Source organism: Megalops cyprinoides, chromosome 25 (assembly GCF_013368585.1).
Source record: "Megalops cyprinoides isolate fMegCyp1 chromosome 25, fMegCyp1.pri, whole genome shotgun sequence".
Classification (NCBI taxonomy): Eukaryota; Metazoa; Chordata; class Actinopteri; order Elopiformes; family Megalopidae; genus Megalops; species Megalops cyprinoides.
The window spans coordinates 12,657,717-12,676,259 of NC_050607.1; the positions used below are offsets into that span (position 1 = coordinate 12,657,717).

Here is an 18,543-nt window from a genome sequence, read left to right on the forward strand (position 1 = left end):
ATCTTCTCATAAACTATGTACTTTTAAAGTGAATATACTAATGTGTACAGGAAGTAATGGGTCAAACAGAAATAGCACTGCACCAGGTAATAACAGACCTGAGAATCTACTGTTCTTTATTTAGATTTCTTAATGAATCACTTGGTGCAGGTGTGACCAAGAGACAAGCGTGGCTCTGAAAAATAACTTGAATTGCACATCTGTTCAACATCAGATGTGTTTATAAATTAAAAAAAAAAACATTTTATCTGCAACATAAATAGATGCTCTTATGCAAGTTTATGATGTCAAGATCTGGACTCCCATGTCAGCTCATATACTCAGTGACAAAGATGGCCACCTGCTTCTCCAGTTGGCATCAACTCCATCCAGTCATCCCATTCATTCAGTGCATGAGAAATGGCTTTCTGGAATTTTGCCCAGTGCAGCCCTTAATATGTCTGAAGACAGTTATCAATGGATGTTAAGTGATGAATGGTCTTTTCCCTTTCATGGTGTGCACAGGACAGGTATGCCTGTGCAGAAATCAACTCGCAATACTCCCAAGTGTCAATATGAATTGTTCTGGAAGAGAAGTGAGTGTAGCTGAAACTGAATATCCAGAATCCCTCTTTGTGTCACAGAGACTGATGTGCCTTGCCTTGACTAGAAAATGAACTTATTTCACAAATCTAGTTCCTCTAAATGTCAGTTGTTTAAAAAAACAGTATGTCATGGGGTATATTTATAAAGGTCAAAAGCATTATGTGTTATTCACAGACCGTTTTTATGTGAGCCTGGAAACATGGTAATAATGATTAAGACTAAAATAAATCTACAGTTGATATATCTACAGTTGAAAGGTTGCCGGTTTGATCCCTGCTGGGACACTGCTACCCTTGGGCAAGGTACTTAACCCACAGTTGCCTCAGTAAATATCCGGCTGTATAAATGGATAACATTGTAAAGAACTATAACCTATGTAAGTCGCTTTGGATAAAAAGCGTCTGCCAAACGAATAAATGTAAATGTAAATATGTCGGACGTCACCTTTATTTTGGTTATTGTTATTATTGCTATGCAATGGTGCATTTGGGTAATTGAAAACAGAGGACACGTATTACTTTGCTGACCTTATCATTGGTGATAGTGATAGTACTTTGTGGGCACATGCCGCAGGAAGCACTTTAAAATGATTTTGACCATATTGGTGGATTGGTCCCTATGTCCTGCTGCCGTCTCCCGATTCTCTCTGTCTCCCCCTCCTGTCTCGGACTCTTTCTTTTCTCTATTATTTTCTACTCAGCTTCTCGCAGTTTAAAATGGCGGCGTTGAGCAGCGCCGAGTCTCCACCGCCCGTCTTCAACGGAGACGCCATGGACCGTGATTCCGAGCGGGAGAGCGGACTGGACGAACTGGGTGCCGGGCTCGACCCCATATGTTCCGGAGGGATCCCCGAGCGTCAGCAGGACATTCCAGAGGAGGTATGCAGCGGGAGACAGGGTAGAGAAGGACGGGGGGAGTCGGACACCGAGCGGAGATTGCTGGATGTGTATCTTCAGGAAACACCGGCTGTAATAGCTATGAAGCTAGCTCGCTCGCTGTCGTGGGGATGCATTGCAGGGGGACGGTATGATAATGAAAATGCAAACGATAATATGATATCATGTGCATAGGCATATATTGCATATTAATTTGCTCAAGAAATATAATTTATACCATGGTATTTAATATTTAGTTAATTTCAACTGATGTTCGCGGACCCAATGTTTATTACAGGGCCTAGCTAGCTGGCTAGATGGCTAACTATATTTCATTCTCTTCCCTGTGTTTTGAACCGCTTGCTTCAGATGTAGTTATAGCTAGCTACTTACCTACCTGCTAGCTAGCACTAGGTACAGTATTGGCAAGGGGTGTAGTGCGTCCAACTTGGTCTGCTCATTTATTATTACTATTTCTTATACATTTAATGTGCAAATTTAACTTATTTTCCCTTTTGGATTAAAGCTGACACGTATACATACGGAACTAGACATGTTTCAATATTTCCAATTGATTTACTGTAATGATAACTAGCCAGCTGGCTACGTATGCGCATCATATATTTTCATAATTTTGTTTTGAATCGTTTTAGCTAGATGTTCGAAGTAGGGCAGCTGTCTGGCTAACCAAAGTAGAGTATGGTTCCGCTTTGTTTTGTTTGATTCGGGCATGCATTATTTATTTTGCAGTTTGAAATATTAATAATATGGCTTGTGAATAATAATGTAGCTAGCCATTTAGCCACAGTTATTGAATGTATTGTAGGCTACAGGGCCTGTGCTGGTCTTAGGATTGTGTCACAGGAAATTAACTAGAAACCCAATGAAAATATAGTTTATAAACGGATCTCATGTATCTATGCAGTTGCTACGTATTATGTAGGTATTTTGTTTACATGCGAATCATGTCATGTTTTGACTTGACATAGCTAGTTAGCTATGCAGGCCTAAGTAATTAGCTACAATTGTGTCATATAACATAGTATATTACATTTACTTAAACCATTGTGTGAATGATGTCTAGTTTATGCATGATAGAAATACAGTTGTTGAAAGTTCTGTTAAAATGCTACCCAGATCTTGGAGCAGGAGTCATAACAGCACATTGGAAGCAAATGCTATTCTGTAAAACCGAGTAAGTAGAAGTAAATCGCTCTTGCTTTTGTATTATGAACATTTTCTGTGTATAGACAGAAATTAAACTGTCTTTCAAGGCTCCCTGTAGAAACCATTGTTCTTTTACATTCCAATCATTACTTCCAAAGCAGTTCTATTACTTCCAAAAGTGTCACAGTCTGAAGTTTGTCATCAAGTTTCCAGAGTTCACAGAGCTTAACCAAAACTATGTTCCCTCGTGAGCAGAGTAAATAATTGAATACCACTGTTATGCATAACTTGGCCTTGAAGTTGAATTCTAATTTGCACTTCAGGTTGCAGTGGATAGGCTAAATGATACAGCATCCATATATGACATTGTTTTTTTATGTCCATGGCTTCAGACACTGTGGATGGCATGGTCCTCTTGCCTTAAGATGCTCTTAGCGTTCTCTGATTGTTTTTATTGTCATAGACAATATGGGAACTTTGTTTGTTCCTTTTAAACCTTTTAATTGCTTGAACGGATCAGTTGTTGGCTTTAGATAAGTGGCCTTAATGTGTTCAAGGTATTAAGTAGTTGCCCAAGAGGTACCATGTAAAATAGGTTATATACCATTTCTCAAACTGTGAAATTGTTAGACCGAAATCTATTGCTTTTAGCAGTTATCCAGTTGGAAGAGTTAAAAAAAAGTGTTGACCCTGTTTCCGATGCAGAGTTTCAGGCATGGCAGTTGAAATGTTAGGCTGCATTTTCTTTTATTTAACCAATGATGTATAATATACCAAACATCCCAGTCCAGTCCCGCCTTTGTAAACATCAGTGTGCACTGCAGATAGTGCCTTTCGGTCATGTCATTGCCCTGTCATGTTGGAGTCAGTCAAATGCTTTAAGATTTTACATGTCAGGTGTTGGGCTTTGTGTTGTGTTAGTTTCATTGAAAGTTGTCCATTCTCTACATATTAAAGGCCTTTCAGACAAAGCAGACCTCATCCACTACTGTTTGGCATGCTGTGACACTTGCACTTCTGCTGCTTGGAGCAAAAAACTTCAATTCCATGTGCCTTGGATTTTTACCTTGTTATGCAATTCAAACTCAGTCACTAGTGTGTGCAATTTATTAGGCTGTGAAGATCGTAACATTCTTTCTGTCTTGTCTGTCAAGTTCAGCGTCTAAATTTCGAAAGGAATACCATTTGTGATGTGGCGGGTAGTTCTGAACCACGTTATACCTCTGTAATGGCAACATTTAGCCTGTTCTACAGGGAAGGGTTCTCTTATTTGGATTAATCAGATTCTCAACATTTTATACAGTAAAAACAAGAGAGAAGTAAACTCATAATTTAGTGTGAATTAATTGTTTTCTTCTGATATAACACCTCGGTGATAGTTTCTGGGCAGATAAAGCTTGCTGTATGTCACTGTCCTAGGAGAGTAGCAACACAGATGACAGATCCAGTCAGTAGAGTTTGTCAGCCCTGGTTGACAGCCATTAATCAAAAGAAACAGGGGTACATTTTCATGGAAAGGACTGGTTTGCCATTCCTGCATGGAAAGGGACTGGTTTATCATGCTCAGCACTATTTGCCTCATGCAAGAATGTGTTGTTTCCTTATAAAAGTGTAGTTGCGCCATACTCCACTGTCCCAATAGCTCTCTGCCCAAACTTTTTTGTAGTCCCCATCTTTGAGTTGCTTCCTGACCTTGCAGCCGGTGTATGATTGTTATACAGTTATCAGGAAGAGTGTTGGTGCAGAAAGTGTAAAGTTTTGTGGTTAGGGTTAGTGTAAGTAGCTGGTCGTGTGGTCTACCTCAAGGTATTGGTTCGCTGACGGATCAGAGGTCCCTTTTGAATTTCAGGAACTTGCAAAACACCACAATACCTTGTGAGCTGATTTCAAATGTATCATTTCTCAATTGAAAAAATCTCAAGTTCTCAAATGCGTGATGGGTGTGCCAAGTGTGCATGCTGTTGCAGTGCAGTTTGTGTGCTGTCCTTTACGAGTAGGTGGCACTGTTTCTTCAGTTGCTGATTCAATTATAGTTTCTGGCTAGCTTATCCTCGTAAACTTAGACAACAGAAAAAAACTAAGAGACGATTTACAAGGCCGTTTATTGTGAATTGCATTTGTAATTCTGTCTTTTGGAGAGAGGCATCTTCCTTAAAGATTTGTGTCACACCTTACTTTATGGCAACAGGAACATGATCAGCTTTTGATCATAGTTAAAGCTATAACAAACTATACAAGCAATATGAATCAGTGATGGAGAATGATGGAGAAGAATCATTATGTGTATATTAGTGTATCATATCATATGAATCATAATGTATGTAATTATTGCACTACATGAGTTCCCCAAACACTAACATGCAGTTAAAAATAATTTTACTTCAATACCATGTTGAAATATTTAGCTAGTTAGCTGAAGTTAGTGAAGTGTGTCGGGTGTTCCCTCGGAAAAAAATTATTATGTAATGGAATTAAGTGGGTCCCGATTATTGAGCAGAATATGTTCACATTTGAAAGTGTACATGTATAATTATTTACTTTAATGTGAACTTGAACTTATTTCTCTGAGTTGATGGTAAATGTCGGTCTTTTGCAGATATGGAACATCAAACAGATGATCAAATTGACGCAAGAGCACTTAGAGGCGCTTCTGGATAAGTTTGGCGGTGATAACAACCCGCCGTCGATATACGTAGAGGTGAGCTGACATGAAGGGGTTTACTTAGTTCTGACCTTGAATCTGTTTTCCAGCATCAGCCAGCTGTGATTTACTGAAGAGTAAACTGTGGATAGATTGTGTAACTGTGGGGTAAGCTGTGAGTTGCCCCTCTCCCTCCAGGCTTATGAGGAATACACCAGTAAGCTGGATGCCCTGCAACAGAGAGAGCAGCAACTGCTGGAGGCCATTGGGAACGGTACCGACTTCTCCTGCCCCTCTCCTACCCCCAACCTGTTGGAAGTGAAGATTGGCGGGGCGCAGGGCTTTCCCCAGGCCCCCACCACCCTGGCCGTCCTGCAGACTCCTGTAGATGCCGCCCGCGGCAACCCCAAGTCCCCGCAGAAGCCCATCGTGCGGGTCTTCCTGCCCAACAAGCAGAGGACGGTGGTGAGTGCCGTCGAGAAAACTGTATCTTTTGGGGGGGGATCGAGGGCACTGCATGAAGAATTTAGGCAAATATTTGTGTGTGTTTGTGTGTGGAGGTGGTTTCGAAATCAGATTAGAGCAGGCAGACCTGCTTTTAGGCTGCTGGAAATGAATAGTGCAGTGCGAGGCTGTGTTTGTTTGGTAGCCAGCAAGCCGGTTCTACCCTTCTGCCAAGCCTCATCAGCGTCTTTTTCTTTTTTTTTTTGACAATACTGACCTAGCCAGTTTAAACCACGCTACCTTCTGCAAACACACCGTCTCCCCATTTTGTAGACCTGTACATATTGTTCTTTTGTCGTCAGAGCTAAACTGTTGAATCAGTTTGACCTGAAGCATGAAAGGAAAAAATGAGTGTTCCGCTTCAGGAAGACCACCTTAGCACAAGTTTACTTGTGTTAATGCTTGAATGGTGTTGTGCATGCATTCGCAGATCTGGGAGTGTTGTTAACCACATCTAGCACTGTTGCTCATATAAGTTGGATGGATGCATATCTGTTCTCTTGTGCTAGAAGTCACTCTGGGTAAGGGTGTGTTCTAAATGACTGTAATGTAAAGGAAGGAACACCTTGCTAGGGTGGTAGTCATGAAGCATCCATACACGGGTTGCAGCACTTATACCCAACCAGGTGTGGAAATCCAGGCCCGTAGCCTAAGAGGTTTTGAGGTGTTTTCTGAAGAGAGCTTTGAGCAGCAGTGAGTCCAGGGGAAATCAGAGAATTTAGGTGACCTCCTTTCGCGTTGATTAGCCGCACAGTGTGAAATTGTTGGGAAATGGCAAAAACTGGGCCTGGGAATGAGTGCAGAGTGAATGGTGTACGTCTGTGTAATTACCGTGTATGTGGGACACGCTGGGGCGTCTGCTGTATTCGTCTGCTGTATTTCTTGGGGTTCAAGCGAAAGGAGGCTCCAGCATCAACAACAAGTGTCTTTCCTAAGCAGGCACCCAGATCCAGGGCGACCCCGGTCCTTACTTTAGTTACCCCCATCCTGCAGTTAGATTTTACTCATGGAGCATCCGTTGTCCAGTGTCTCTCATCCCAATGTATTTTCTTCTTCCAGCCATTGATCTAGGATCAGCTTGTCCAACTTTAACTCTAACCCCAGCCATTATTTTACAAGAGAGGCAGACACCTGTCCCAACCTGGGATCTGAACCCATAATCCTGTGGTGAAATTTTCTGACACCACCCTTGTGTGTATGTGTGTGTGTGTTTTTTTTTTTTTTTTCTCACCCCGTGTGTGTTTTGGGGGCTCCCCCAGGTCCCGGCTCGCTGTGGGATGACGGTGCGGGATTCGCTGAAGAAGGCCCTGATGATGAGGGGTCTGATCCCAGAGTGCTGTGCTGTCTACAGGATACAGGATGGGTATGCTTCTCCTACCCAGAGGGCCTTGCTCTCCTCCTGCAACTCTGACATTTGATTGCCATTACAGAGTTAAAACCACTCTTTGAGAACATAAATCCAGGGAAAACACTCTGTTGTGCCCAGCAACCTGTAGGCTAAACTCATTTCCGTTGAGGATCATTGTCAACTACTTTTTGACCTTTTCCAGAAAGCAATAACATTTATTCACAGGTTCCAAGTAGACAACTATTAAGTGATAACTGGAATTTTAACTTTTCACAGAACTGCCCTATGAGGCTTTTAAGATATGCTCATGCATACCTAGTGCTGTCGAGGCATCTGCGCTTCGTGTTAGCCGATAGCGGTTATGTGTCAGGTTCATTGAAAAATGGCCTTATTCAATGGAGTCTATTCCAATGTGTAGGTTTTCTGAAAATAAAAAATGCATATTTTTTCGGTTGTACATCCAGTTATCCAATGTTAAGTTGTGTGCCTAGTGTTAAATACTTGACAACTGCATTCATGTTGTACACATTTGAAAAATATGTATCATTTAAATGTAGAATATTTCTTTTTAGAATTTGAATGTTTACATGACTTAGTGGAATGTAATAGCCCTGGCTTTGCCATTATGTAAATTTCTCACCGAGTTGCACCCATTTAGATCAAAGCCCAGACTTCAATATGTGCTTATCCTCATATAGCCCTTACAGTTCAATGGGGTTGGTATGCAGATTCTGGGCTTATAGAACATTAAGTTACCATATCAAACAAGGTTCTACATCAAAGCATTGCCTCCCTTCTCCTTCTTTTCAGAGAGAAGAAGCCCATTGGCTGGGACACGGATATCTCCTGGCTCACAGGGGAGGAGCTTCATGTAGAGGTTTTAGAAAATGTGCCACTGACAACGCATAACTTTGTAAGTATGATGGCGAGTGCAAAACTGGTAACGTCATAAAGCTTTCTCGTACTGAAAAAAATGCAGTTTACCAGTAACATCAGGATGCATTCCCTTGCTGAAAAAATACAGTTGTTTTTGAAAAGTGCATACAAACTCCTTTTTTCATTTCAGTCATGAGAATGGCCAGGTCATTTTTTGGCAGTCCAGATATATGTTGGTTTTTGTCAATCTTGGCAGGCAGACTTGAGCTGCTTTTGTGAAAATAGGCCATCTGGAAGAGTGTTAGCAATACTGAATGAATCCCATAGGTGGGTTTGATGTGTGTGTCCTTCCTCCGCCAGGTGCGAAAGACCTTCTTCACTCTGGCCTTCTGTGACTTCTGCCGGAAGCTGCTGTTCCAGGGCTTCCGCTGCCAGACGTGCGGCTACAAGTTCCACCAGCGCTGCAGCACTGAGGTCCCCCTCATGTGTGTGAACTACGACCAGCTGGAGTGAGTAACCGCCCGCACACCTCGCCCAAGCCACAGGGCACACGTTAGCACCGAGGGAAGGGTCTGAAGAACTGGGTGCACGAGAGGGAGGCTGTGGTTTGAGTTAGCATGGTGACTGAGGGGAAGGAGCCACCTTTGATGGTGGCATTCCAGCTGAGAATGCTAAGTGTTTGTATGTCCGTGGATGGAAAGCCAGACTTAACAGGCTGGAGTTTGTGTCCCTGCAGCTTGTTGTTGGTGTCCAAGTTCTTCGAGCATCACCCAATCACGCAAGAGGAAGCGTCATCGGAGGGCACCACCCCCATGTCTGAGGTGTGCCCATCCCTGCCCCCCTCTGACTCCACCGGGTAAGAGAGACGACATGGTCCAACAGTGAGTGCTGTGTGCATGGGCCTGTATACCTCTTTTAGAGGGTGATGTAGGCTGATGTAGACCCAAGGGAGGCAGTAGGGAAGGGACAGTGATGCCCCATGAATCTCATAAAGGGTTTAACCTCCATATTCTGTCAGTCACTGACTCATACTTATGAAGCAGTCAAAACACAACTGCGTAGCTGACTACCATAATATTGTGGCCCCCCCCAGATCCCTCTGCCACCCCGTCGCCTCCCCCTCCAAATCCATCCCAATCCCACAGAGCTTCCGGCCCGGGGACGAGGACCACCGCAACCAGTTCGGCCAGAGGGACCGCTCGTCCTCCGCCCCCAACGTCCACATCAACACCATCGAGCCCGTCAACATCGACGTGAGTCACCCCTCCCTTCTGCTAGAGATCTGTAGTAGTATAGGCAAACCAGACGTGATGTGATAATTTACATTAGGCATATTAGGCACATACTACGTACATTGTTTTTATAACGTCGTTTGACATTTGAAATATTATTCACGGTAAATGTTGTGAGTGAAAAATCAGAGTGGATTGAATGTGTGAGTAACTCCGGTCACCGTATCGTCCTCCTATTTCAGGACTTGATTCGAGATCAAGGTTTACAGAGGTCAGAAGGAGGTAAGAGTGACTCCCGCACTGATGTCTGCTTTATCGCCCCTTTCATCTTATCTGTATTTTATCTTAGCGGAGCACTGTCACCACTTATGAAAGGACGAGTTTAACCTGATCAGTCAGGTTTTCCCTCACTCTGTTTCCATTTAGTGTGCCATTTTAGAAGTCATGCATTCATACCATCCTTTTGGTTTCACTCCTGTATCCCAGATTACATGTCTGTCTTGTGTTCTTCACTCTCTCTGCTTGCCCAGTGAAGGCCTCTATTAAATCACTCAGTGCAGATATATGCAGTTTTAAATGGACCAATAGACAGTTCGATTATGGACACTGCCGTCATTTTTAATGAAAACCTTTAGCTTCCCAAGTAATTTTGTTAGTCTGGAAAAGAGTGTATGATACTGAAATTTTATTAGTGGAAATGTTTGCACATTTTTCCTGTGCAGTGATGCAATGGCTGAAAAACTCTGAAAAGAAAAATAAAGGCAAAGTTCAAAATGCATTTGACAGAGCTGCTCTCATGCTGCAGAGTAGTGAATTTGCCCATTGCACATCGTAATCTTGTAGCTTTGGTTAAAGGATATTCCCATCCATTTCCCACACCTTGCATTGTTTAAGACCAGTCAGTCCAGCAGCTGTGATGGACTGTGGGTCAGTAGCTTACATTGTAGACTGTGCCTGGCTCCTGCATTTCCAGGAGGACCAGTACCGTGCCTGTAAAAGGTGCTTCAGTTCCCTGCATCCCCTCTCTGAAGGCTGCCCTCAGCCTGCCCCACCGGGTGGGCGGGGGCGGGAGGGGCAGGGCCAGTCTCTGAGAGGGGGGGTCCCTGGGCGTCCCTGCCTGTGATCTGTGTCTGTCTCTCTCCCCCCTGCAGCCCCCCTGACCCAACCAGCTCGCTGTTTGAGGAAGCACAGAACCCGGACCACAAGTCCCCTCCTATACTCCTACCCCAATGACATTGTGTTTGATTTTGAGCCTGGTCCCGTGTTTCGAGGTAGCTAGGCCTTTGCGTTCCCCACTCCCTCTCTCTCTCTGTGCCTCACTCTCACTCTCACGCCCTTCACGACCACATCCTCACTGTCTTAGGCTCTTCCACTGGTAGCTGCTGCTCAGTTTAAATTTAGTTTAAATGTGAATACATGAATACTACATTGGCTGTATGTTCATGTATTGCTGTGTTGTGAGGGAGATTTTCCAGATCTCACCTTTAGTCAAAGTCACCATTTGTTTACAAGAAGTTGTCTCGTGAGACTGGAGTTGATCAAGAGGGTGTCGGGACAGTGGATTAAATTAGGGAAATGGTTTATAGAGCACTTTTTCTCCTGAAAAATAATGAACCCAGGCAAGGCATTTTATGTTTTTCAGTAAGGCTAATAAAAGGTCATCAGACTAATATGTAGTTTGGATGTCAAAGGTAAGAGTTAACTTTCAAATAGTTACAAATATTTTAATTAAAATGATTCAGTCATTGTAGATCCAGATCAACTTGATGCATATAGTATGTGAAATGGAAAGGTTATGAGATTTGTCGATCGATACAAGTCCTTAATTTTGATTTGACTGGGGGAACAGTTTTAAGTTCATTTGTGACAGGAGTTCAAGGTCCTCAAGGTAGTTTTAAGTGTGTTTTTCAGGGAACGGATATAGAACAAACATTTTTAAAGCCGAAATGTTATTAATTACTGGAAGCGTGCACAGCCTTGAATCTGTAATACCATGCTGTGCCAGTGTCTTGCTTCCTTTAATGGAGTAACCTCACTAAATAAAACCGGGCCAGTATTGTCTGAGCCGCCGCAGGGACCTGGTATCAGCAGCTGATATTGGTCTTAAACCAGAAAGGCTTATGAGAGATCAGCCTTTCTCCATTTCGGACAGTATACAAAAGCACCTTGTTCGTGGAGTATTGTTCTTTGTAAATGTGTGTTCTGTATGGTAATTTGTTGTGTACGCGCTCAGTTGCAAACTGTACCTAACCTTTTCTGGGAAACGGAAGTAGGGCGCGTGAGACTGGATCTGTCCTTTAAGCAGACTTTTCTCCTCAACTCTGCTCCATATTTTGAAGTGAGCAATCTGATGAGATGGATGAATCTGTTCCTGAAGCCATGGTTTTCATGCAGAGCTGGACTATTTGGGGATTAGTGCATGTGTGCGGGCCTTCTTGTCCCCCCCTCCACCCCTTATGCCCCCCACTTCACAGCACAAAGCTGCCATGTCCCATGGCACCACGCCCCTAACCCCCCACCCCACCCCACCCCCACACTGCATGTGTTCGTATGACTCCCCACCTCCATGTCATGAGAGCAGACCTGACGCAATCCTGCCCGACGCTCACCCTCTCTCTTCTCGGACCGCCCTCCATTCGAATCCTTTCCATCCTCCTCCATCTTCCTCTGTTTCTGTCTCTCTCCCCTCTCCCCCTTGATAGGGTCCACGACGGGGCTCTCAGCCACGCCCCCCGCCTCCCTCCCCGGCTCTCTGACCAATGTGAAGGCGCCTCAGAAGTCTCCCAGCCAGCCGAGAGAGCGCAAGTCCTCCTCCTCGTCCGAGGATCGCAATAAAATGGTGAGGCCCTGGTGCTCTTTTTTTTCACCACTGTGGCCCCTTGTAAGACCTAGCTGTTTTTTTTTTATACTGCAGTGGTGAACTCTCATTTTAAAGCCCTAAGTCAAACTAAATAAGACAACTTGTTAAAAATAAATAGAAAAGGTAACATTATTATATTATGATAATGAAAATCATGCTTCCCTCTATGACAATGAAGTAAACTGATGGATGTAGCATAAAGCCAGTGTAGTTCAGGTTGATGGTAGTGTGGTGTGCTAACGGCCCTGCTCTCTGTGGTAGAAAAACCTGGGCCGGCGGGACTCGAGTGATGACTGGGAGATCCCCGAGGGCCAGATCACCCTGGGGCAGCGGATAGGATCCGGCTCCTTTGGAACCGTCTACAAGGGGAAGTGGCACGGTGAGGAAGGGGACCGCCGAGGGGTGTCCACACACTCTCCCCTGGACAGAGAGACTCCCGAGTCCTCCCATCGTGAGCCGTCCTCACAGTCCCACACTGTGGGGGGTTAGGAATTTTGGTTTTTAAATTTAAATTCATATTTAGTTTGGAGTGGATGGTACTCGATCAGGAGGATTTTCCTCAGGTATGCACACAGGTTGAGGCTCTCAAGATGTCCTCACCTGAGGATGTCTGCCTTCCTCTCAGCCGGATGGATATTGTTAATTTGGTGGCACACTCACGCTCATACATCACTCTGCAGATGATATTGTGTTTACATCTTAATAACAGTGCCATTACAAGTAGCAACAAGGAAAAAAAGCTGCAGCATTTGAGCATCTCAGAGTACAGGACAGCGCAGCAGTTTTGACACGTTGCTGTAAGGCAGGAGTGGCACATCCTTAACGCTCTGTATTTGCGCAGGCGACGTGGCTGTGAAGATGCTAAATGTCACCGCCCCCACTCCTCAGCAGCTGCAGGCCTTCAAGAACGAAGTGGGAGTTCTCAGGTACGAAAAAACACCTCACGATCTCTCAGACTGAATGTTCAGCGTTTCAGCCGTCTGACGAAGACGAAACAACAAAACCAGCCTCAATCGTGGCGTACCGAGGTGGAGGTCGGGCTGTTGTTCTTGGCAGGGAAGGCTCTCTCACACCAATTAATCAGTGTTCTGTTTGAGCCCGAGGTCTTGTAATTGATCACACTTCATAAATTGCATTTTTTATGCTTTTCTAAATAAGGTGTGATATTGCACACGGAGCATCCATTTTAAACACCACCATGGCTTCATGCTTAGGGCTCAGTGTTGCACATTTTTGAGGGATTTGGTCAGTGCAGGGAGCAAAAACTGCTGAATTTATCACAGGATCACACACTGACTGTATCCATCCCTAGGCATAATGTGTACCATGTTCACAAAGTAGACGCCTCCATGCTGAGCACTAAAACCATTGCTTGGACCTATTTATGTACTTCAGGCAGATGAGGCAGAATGTACTGTTTTAGTGAGGAGATCCAACTTTGCTATTTCATTTTGGCCAAAACAGACAAACCCTTAGGTCACAGTCGTTCTTACAAAAATATACTTGATGGCTGTATTTTGAAATAAGTACTGGTGCGTTTCACATGGGAGGACATCTTTTGCAATAACAACGTGATTGTCAATATCCACAGTATCGTAAATCCCACACGAACCACACTTTTTAACAATAGAACTTATATAACACGGAGGCCACGTTAAAAGCCTTTTTTTTGCTCTCCACAGCAAAACCCCTGTGACTTTTTAAATCAGTAAGCTTCATGACGTTTTGGGGTTTGTGAGCCCTCCTCAACACCTGCCCCTCCGTTCTGTTCCCACAGAAAGACGCGGCACGTGAACATCCTGCTGTTCATGGGCTACACCACCAAGCCCCAGCTGGCCATCGTCACGCAGTGGTGCGAGGGCTCCAGCCTCTACCACCACCTGCACATCATCGAGACCAAGTTCGAGATGATCAAGCTCATCGACATCGCCCGGCAGACCGCCCAGGGGATGGAGTGAGTGAGCGCCCCACCCCAAAAAAGGGGGACAAAAAACCCTCACAACAGCTACAATCAACCAGTGCCGTACCTATATGTTATTGCAGGGTCAGATCCAAGGTAAAACTGCTTCCCGACGTTATGGGAAAGTCATGTTACCTCTGGCCAAATGATGGCAGAGTTTTGGCCTTTTTTTCTTTTCCACTTGAGTTGAAAATGAAGAGAAGCAGAGGCATTACAGAGAGGTAATTAATTAAACAGGCTAACAAAGGTATCGAAAGGTAATAAAGTGTAAAGGGTCGATAAGGGAGAGAAATGAAGGACCAAATTAAATGTACTCATTTGATTATTCGTGTATTTATTAAACCAATCTTGCGTATCCTTTTAATGAAGGTAATTTAATCTAATAATGGAATTTATTCAGCGATCGGTATCGGCTATACTTGTGGAAAATCTGACAGCTGAGCTGACTACATCCAAGGTTCCTATCGCATATAATTGAGTAAATTCAGACTGCAATGTTTATAAAGTAGAGCGCAATAAACATTCTCTTAACAGTGTGTCCGGGGAAGTCTTTTACAGAATGTGGGTCACACAAATTTCCATTGTGGCCCAGTCAGCGCTTATTGTTATGCTTAAGCTTTGGTGTTTTTAGTCGAAATGCAATCGATTTTATAGTACAGACACGTTCACATTTTGAGGGATTTGTTTTTCCCCTCAGTAAACTGCACACTGTAGCAGAATAGTAGACGCACAGTTTTCTCTTAGTTCACAACTCCTGAAATATTAAAACTGTGAGCTCCGGCATTCATGGTCCAGAGAACGCCTCATCTTAAAACTGTTTTCTCTTTTCCCTCACAGCTATTTACATGCCAAGTCCATTATCCACAGAGACCTTAAAAGCAACAGTATCCTTCCCGTTATGCTCCCAGTGATACAGATCGTTGTGTTTTGTTTATTATTCAGTAACACATTCGCATGCTGAAATAAAGGGTGAAAGAGCATACTTACGACGTGCAGTTGGGGGACGCTGGGGTAGAGCAGAAGGGGTGTGAGGATCCTTAACCCTCTGCACCCAGACATCTTCCTGCACGAGGACCTGACGGTGAAGATCGGTGACTTCGGCCTGGCCACGGTGAAGTCGCGCTGGAGTGGCTCCCACCAGTTCGAGCAGCTCTCAGGGTCCATCCTGTGGATGGTCAGTGTCGCACTCTGGGCAAATAACTGTGTGCTGTGTCACAGTGGCTTTCACCCTTTCACCAGCTGTGACTCTATGTAACCCCACCCCAACTCCTGTGACTAATACCATTGGAATTGTTAGGCGGGTTCATTTCCTATTTGCAGTAGGGTGCATGGACAATGTGGAGGTGTTCGGATGTAGGCCTGAGCTTTGGCTGTATTTGGGGCTCAGGGTTGCGGTCTCGCTCTCCTTCCCAGGCCCCGGAGGTGATCCGGCTGCAAGACAAGAACCCTTACAGCTTCCAGTCGGATGTTTATGCTTTCGGCATTGTGCTGTACGAGCTCATGTCCGGGGCGCTGCCCTACTCCAACATCAACAACAGAGACCAGGTGAGGAGGGCAGGACGGCGGGGGGGGGGGACACACAAGATGGCACACACGATCCCACAGACAGGAGCCAAGACGGCATTGCAGGCTCTTGCACTTCAGTTGTGCGTTTTCCTGCAGCCTGTACACAGCTGGGTTAAGGAACACCGGTAAATGGCCTTTGACACAAGCTCTGCTTTAACTATTTGACACAAGTTGTGCTTTGATTTTATAGATATCATAGTAAGGGACTGTTGAAATACAGGTTGCTGCGTATGCAGTACGTGATTTGACAGGTGTCGACCTCCATTTTTCAGGCTTCTTTAGAGGCAAAACGCGGTGGCTTTATTTATATAAGCCCAAGGAAAAACTGTCTTGATTATCTGTGTATTATACTAGTTACAACTGCCACTCTGGAGAGCTTTTTTGCTAATTTTGTGTGTGCAGACCTTGCATGTGCAAAACAAAGAAAATTTGTAAATGTAACATGTTGGGTCCTGCATGTATAAAACCCATTATAATCTTTGGTCGTCTCCATGTTCCAGATTATCTTCATGGTGGGGCGGGGCTACCTGTCCCCTGACCTGAGCAAGGTGCGCAGCAACTGCCCCAAGGCCATGAAGAGGCTGATGGCCGACTGCCTGAAGAAGAAGAGAGAGGAGCGGCCTCTCTTCCCACAGGTAACTCTACCTCACCCTCTACACTGCACCACAAGGAAGTAACAAGGGTGTCAGGACAGAAACAGAAGTGCAGGCTCTTTCACTGGGTTCATTATCCTCTATCAGGATGTGTGAAGTACACATAGGTCATCCTCTCACATTTGTGTGGCTGTTATCAGTATTGACTTTGGCCAGATATTAAAGTGAGCCCAAAAGGCCATCGGCTGTGTGAAAGAGGGGACTCTCTGGTCAGGATTGACTAGCTGTGTGTCTCTGTCTGACAGATCCTGGCCTCTATAGAGCTGCTGGCACGCTCCCTACCCAAGATCCACCGCAGCGCCTCGGAGCCCTCACTAAACCGGGCTGGGTTCCAGACCGAGGACTTCAGCCTGTACGCCTGCGCCTCTCCCAAGACCCCCATTCAGGCGGGAGGTTATGGTAAGCAGCCTATCGCAGTGTAGTGTTCAGTTGCAGAACAAAGAATTGATTCGCTGCTTTTAAGCACGTCAAACTTAATTTTCTCAAGGAAAATAAATGGTACTCCTCTGGAATGAGAAATGCTGTAGTTGGCTGCGGTACTGCAGTCAGCAATACAACTGAACAATAAAATGAACATTACACTGGATGCATCCTGTTAGAGCATCTGAAAAGGGCAGCAAAAGTATGTTTGTATATTTTGTATGTTGTATCGTATATTAGTATATTATGTCTGTAACTGGTCCTCAGGCCCTACAGGGATAAAATATGTCTGTGTAAAGCATTGCATTTATGAGACATTATGGAAGAAGGCACCATTTTCACTCATTATTTTCTGCTTTTCTTGCTTTGTCCTCACAGGGGAGTTCTCAGCGTTTAAGTAGCAGTGCAGATTCCACCAATACATCCCTTGTCACTTTTTAAAAGTCTTGTGTTCCTACAGTGGGTTCATCCATTACAGAAAAATAGTTACAAAAGAATGTGCTGTTTTCTTCCTCGCAATTTGAAGAGCAACATCTCTCGCTGAAACAGCAAAATAAAGATCTCTGAAGAGAGAAGACACAATTAAAATGAAAAAAAAAAAAACAGATGCTCATAAAGAAGTAAAACTTGAATGAACAACGAAAAAACAACAACAAGTAAAGGTAAAGGAATCCATTAAAAGGAGGCCATGGAAAACCCCATAGGAGACAGAGGTTGTCGCCAACAGCCCCCTGCAGCCAGGCCAGAGAGGGGGAGGAAAGGATGAAAGCGTGGCCACGCCCAGCCGAGGAGACGCCTCATCTTGTCCCTCCCACACAGTGGGGTGGGGGAGAGGGGGGAGTCAGAGGCGGGGTGAGCCAGAGCACGGGATCCGCACTTTGACCAATGACACTGGAGAGCTAAGAAAGGAGCAGCCAGACCTGGTTGCTCATTGGCTGGTATCGGTTGACAGGCTTGTGTCAGAGCCAATCCCGGAGAGGCAACGGAGGGCACAAAGTCAAACCTGTTGGAAGATGACTTGAATGATCCTTTGATTTTTTTTTTGTTTTTTTTTTGCTTTTAAATTATTCTTAGTAATTATTATTTTTTCCTTTTAATGTTTGTTTTTGGGGCTTGAGGAGGGGTTGCTGGGTTTTGTTTTTTTTTTTGGTTGTCTGGTTCTGAGGAGACATTGTCATCAGAGACCTTTTTTCCCCCTTTTCATGTTTGATGGAGATGTTCCAAATACATTCCGCCACATGCAGATCAGCCACACTTCAGCAGACCGTGAAGATCTTTCTTGGGCCTGTCCATTTGTGCGGCTGTTTCCACATCATGCGTGGACCCATTTTGTGAACAGGAAGCTGAAAATACCCAGACTCCCTCACTCCAGTCCAGGAGAGATCCTGCTACAGTGTGACGGAGTGAGCAGTCACAGTCTAGAGGAATGTATGTCCATCCTTATTTGCCGGGGTTGGCATGGAATCAAAGATGTTTAAATGACTGCTCATGTTGACTTTACGTTATCAAAGTGCAGACAATGGTTAAGTTGATTTAACAGAGCTAAGGGGAAAGGGTGGGGGGGGGGGGTGGGGGGGGGTGAAAACGTGTATCCAGACTAGTCCTGACTAGTCTGCTGTGTGGTGATCCAAGCATCGTTCCCTGCTGGGCACATCACATTGTGCAATGTTCGGGTATGATCAGCGTGATCATCCCTGTTAGCCAGGCCGCTCTGACTAAGAACAGCCACAAGTCCCAAGTTCCAAGCCAGAGCGAAACCCACGAGGAACTGTCGCATTAGTTTTGCTACTGTGAGGTTTATACTTCTGTATCACATTGTGCCATAATGCCAGGTTCCTTAATTTAAAGTACACTTA

The 18,543-nt window shown here is 44.6% G+C and overlaps 1 protein-coding gene across 2 annotated transcripts; it reads left to right on the plus strand.

The window, feature by feature from the left end:
* Positions 1–1,271: 1,271 nt before the first annotated feature.
* On the plus strand, positions 1,272–17,684 carry braf (B-Raf proto-oncogene, serine/threonine kinase). 2 transcript variants are annotated; one of them, XM_036519988.1, is made up of 20 exons: positions 1,272–1,463; positions 5,224–5,325; positions 5,467–5,733; positions 7,032–7,135; positions 7,931–8,033; positions 8,357–8,505; positions 8,733–8,852; positions 9,090–9,249; positions 9,471–9,510; positions 10,380–10,499; positions 11,931–12,067; positions 12,350–12,467; positions 12,930–13,014; positions 13,866–14,042; positions 14,886–14,932; positions 15,104–15,222; positions 15,462–15,593; positions 16,115–16,249; positions 16,513–16,666; positions 17,066–17,684. In XM_036519988.1, the coding sequence occupies exons 1-20, from the start codon at positions 1,302–1,304 to the stop codon at positions 17,086–17,088; spliced, it is 2,454 nt and encodes an 817-aa protein (XP_036375881.1). In that variant the 5' UTR covers positions 1,272–1,301; the 3' UTR covers positions 17,089–17,684. The 2 variants fall into 2 exon arrangements, with proteins under 2 accessions (XP_036375881.1, XP_036375882.1); XM_036519989.1 differs by lacking the exon at positions 10,380–10,499 and having other exon boundaries at positions 1,273–1,463.
* Positions 17,685–18,543: the final 859 nt, after the last annotated feature.

Excerpts from the sequence above, each read along its gene's own strand:
- braf (XM_036519988.1), top strand. The coding sequence starts at position 1,302 with ATGGCGGCGTTGAGCAGCGCCGAGTCTCCACCGCCCGTCTTCAACGGA. Across the intron at positions 7,136-7,930 it reads GTCTACAGGATACAGGATGG|AGAGAAGAAGCCCATTGGCT; the intron begins GTATGCTTCTCC and ends CCTTCTTTTCAG. Across the intron at positions 14,043-14,885 it reads CAGACCGCCCAGGGGATGGA|CTATTTACATGCCAAGTCCA; the intron begins GTGAGTGAGCGC and ends TTTCCCTCACAG.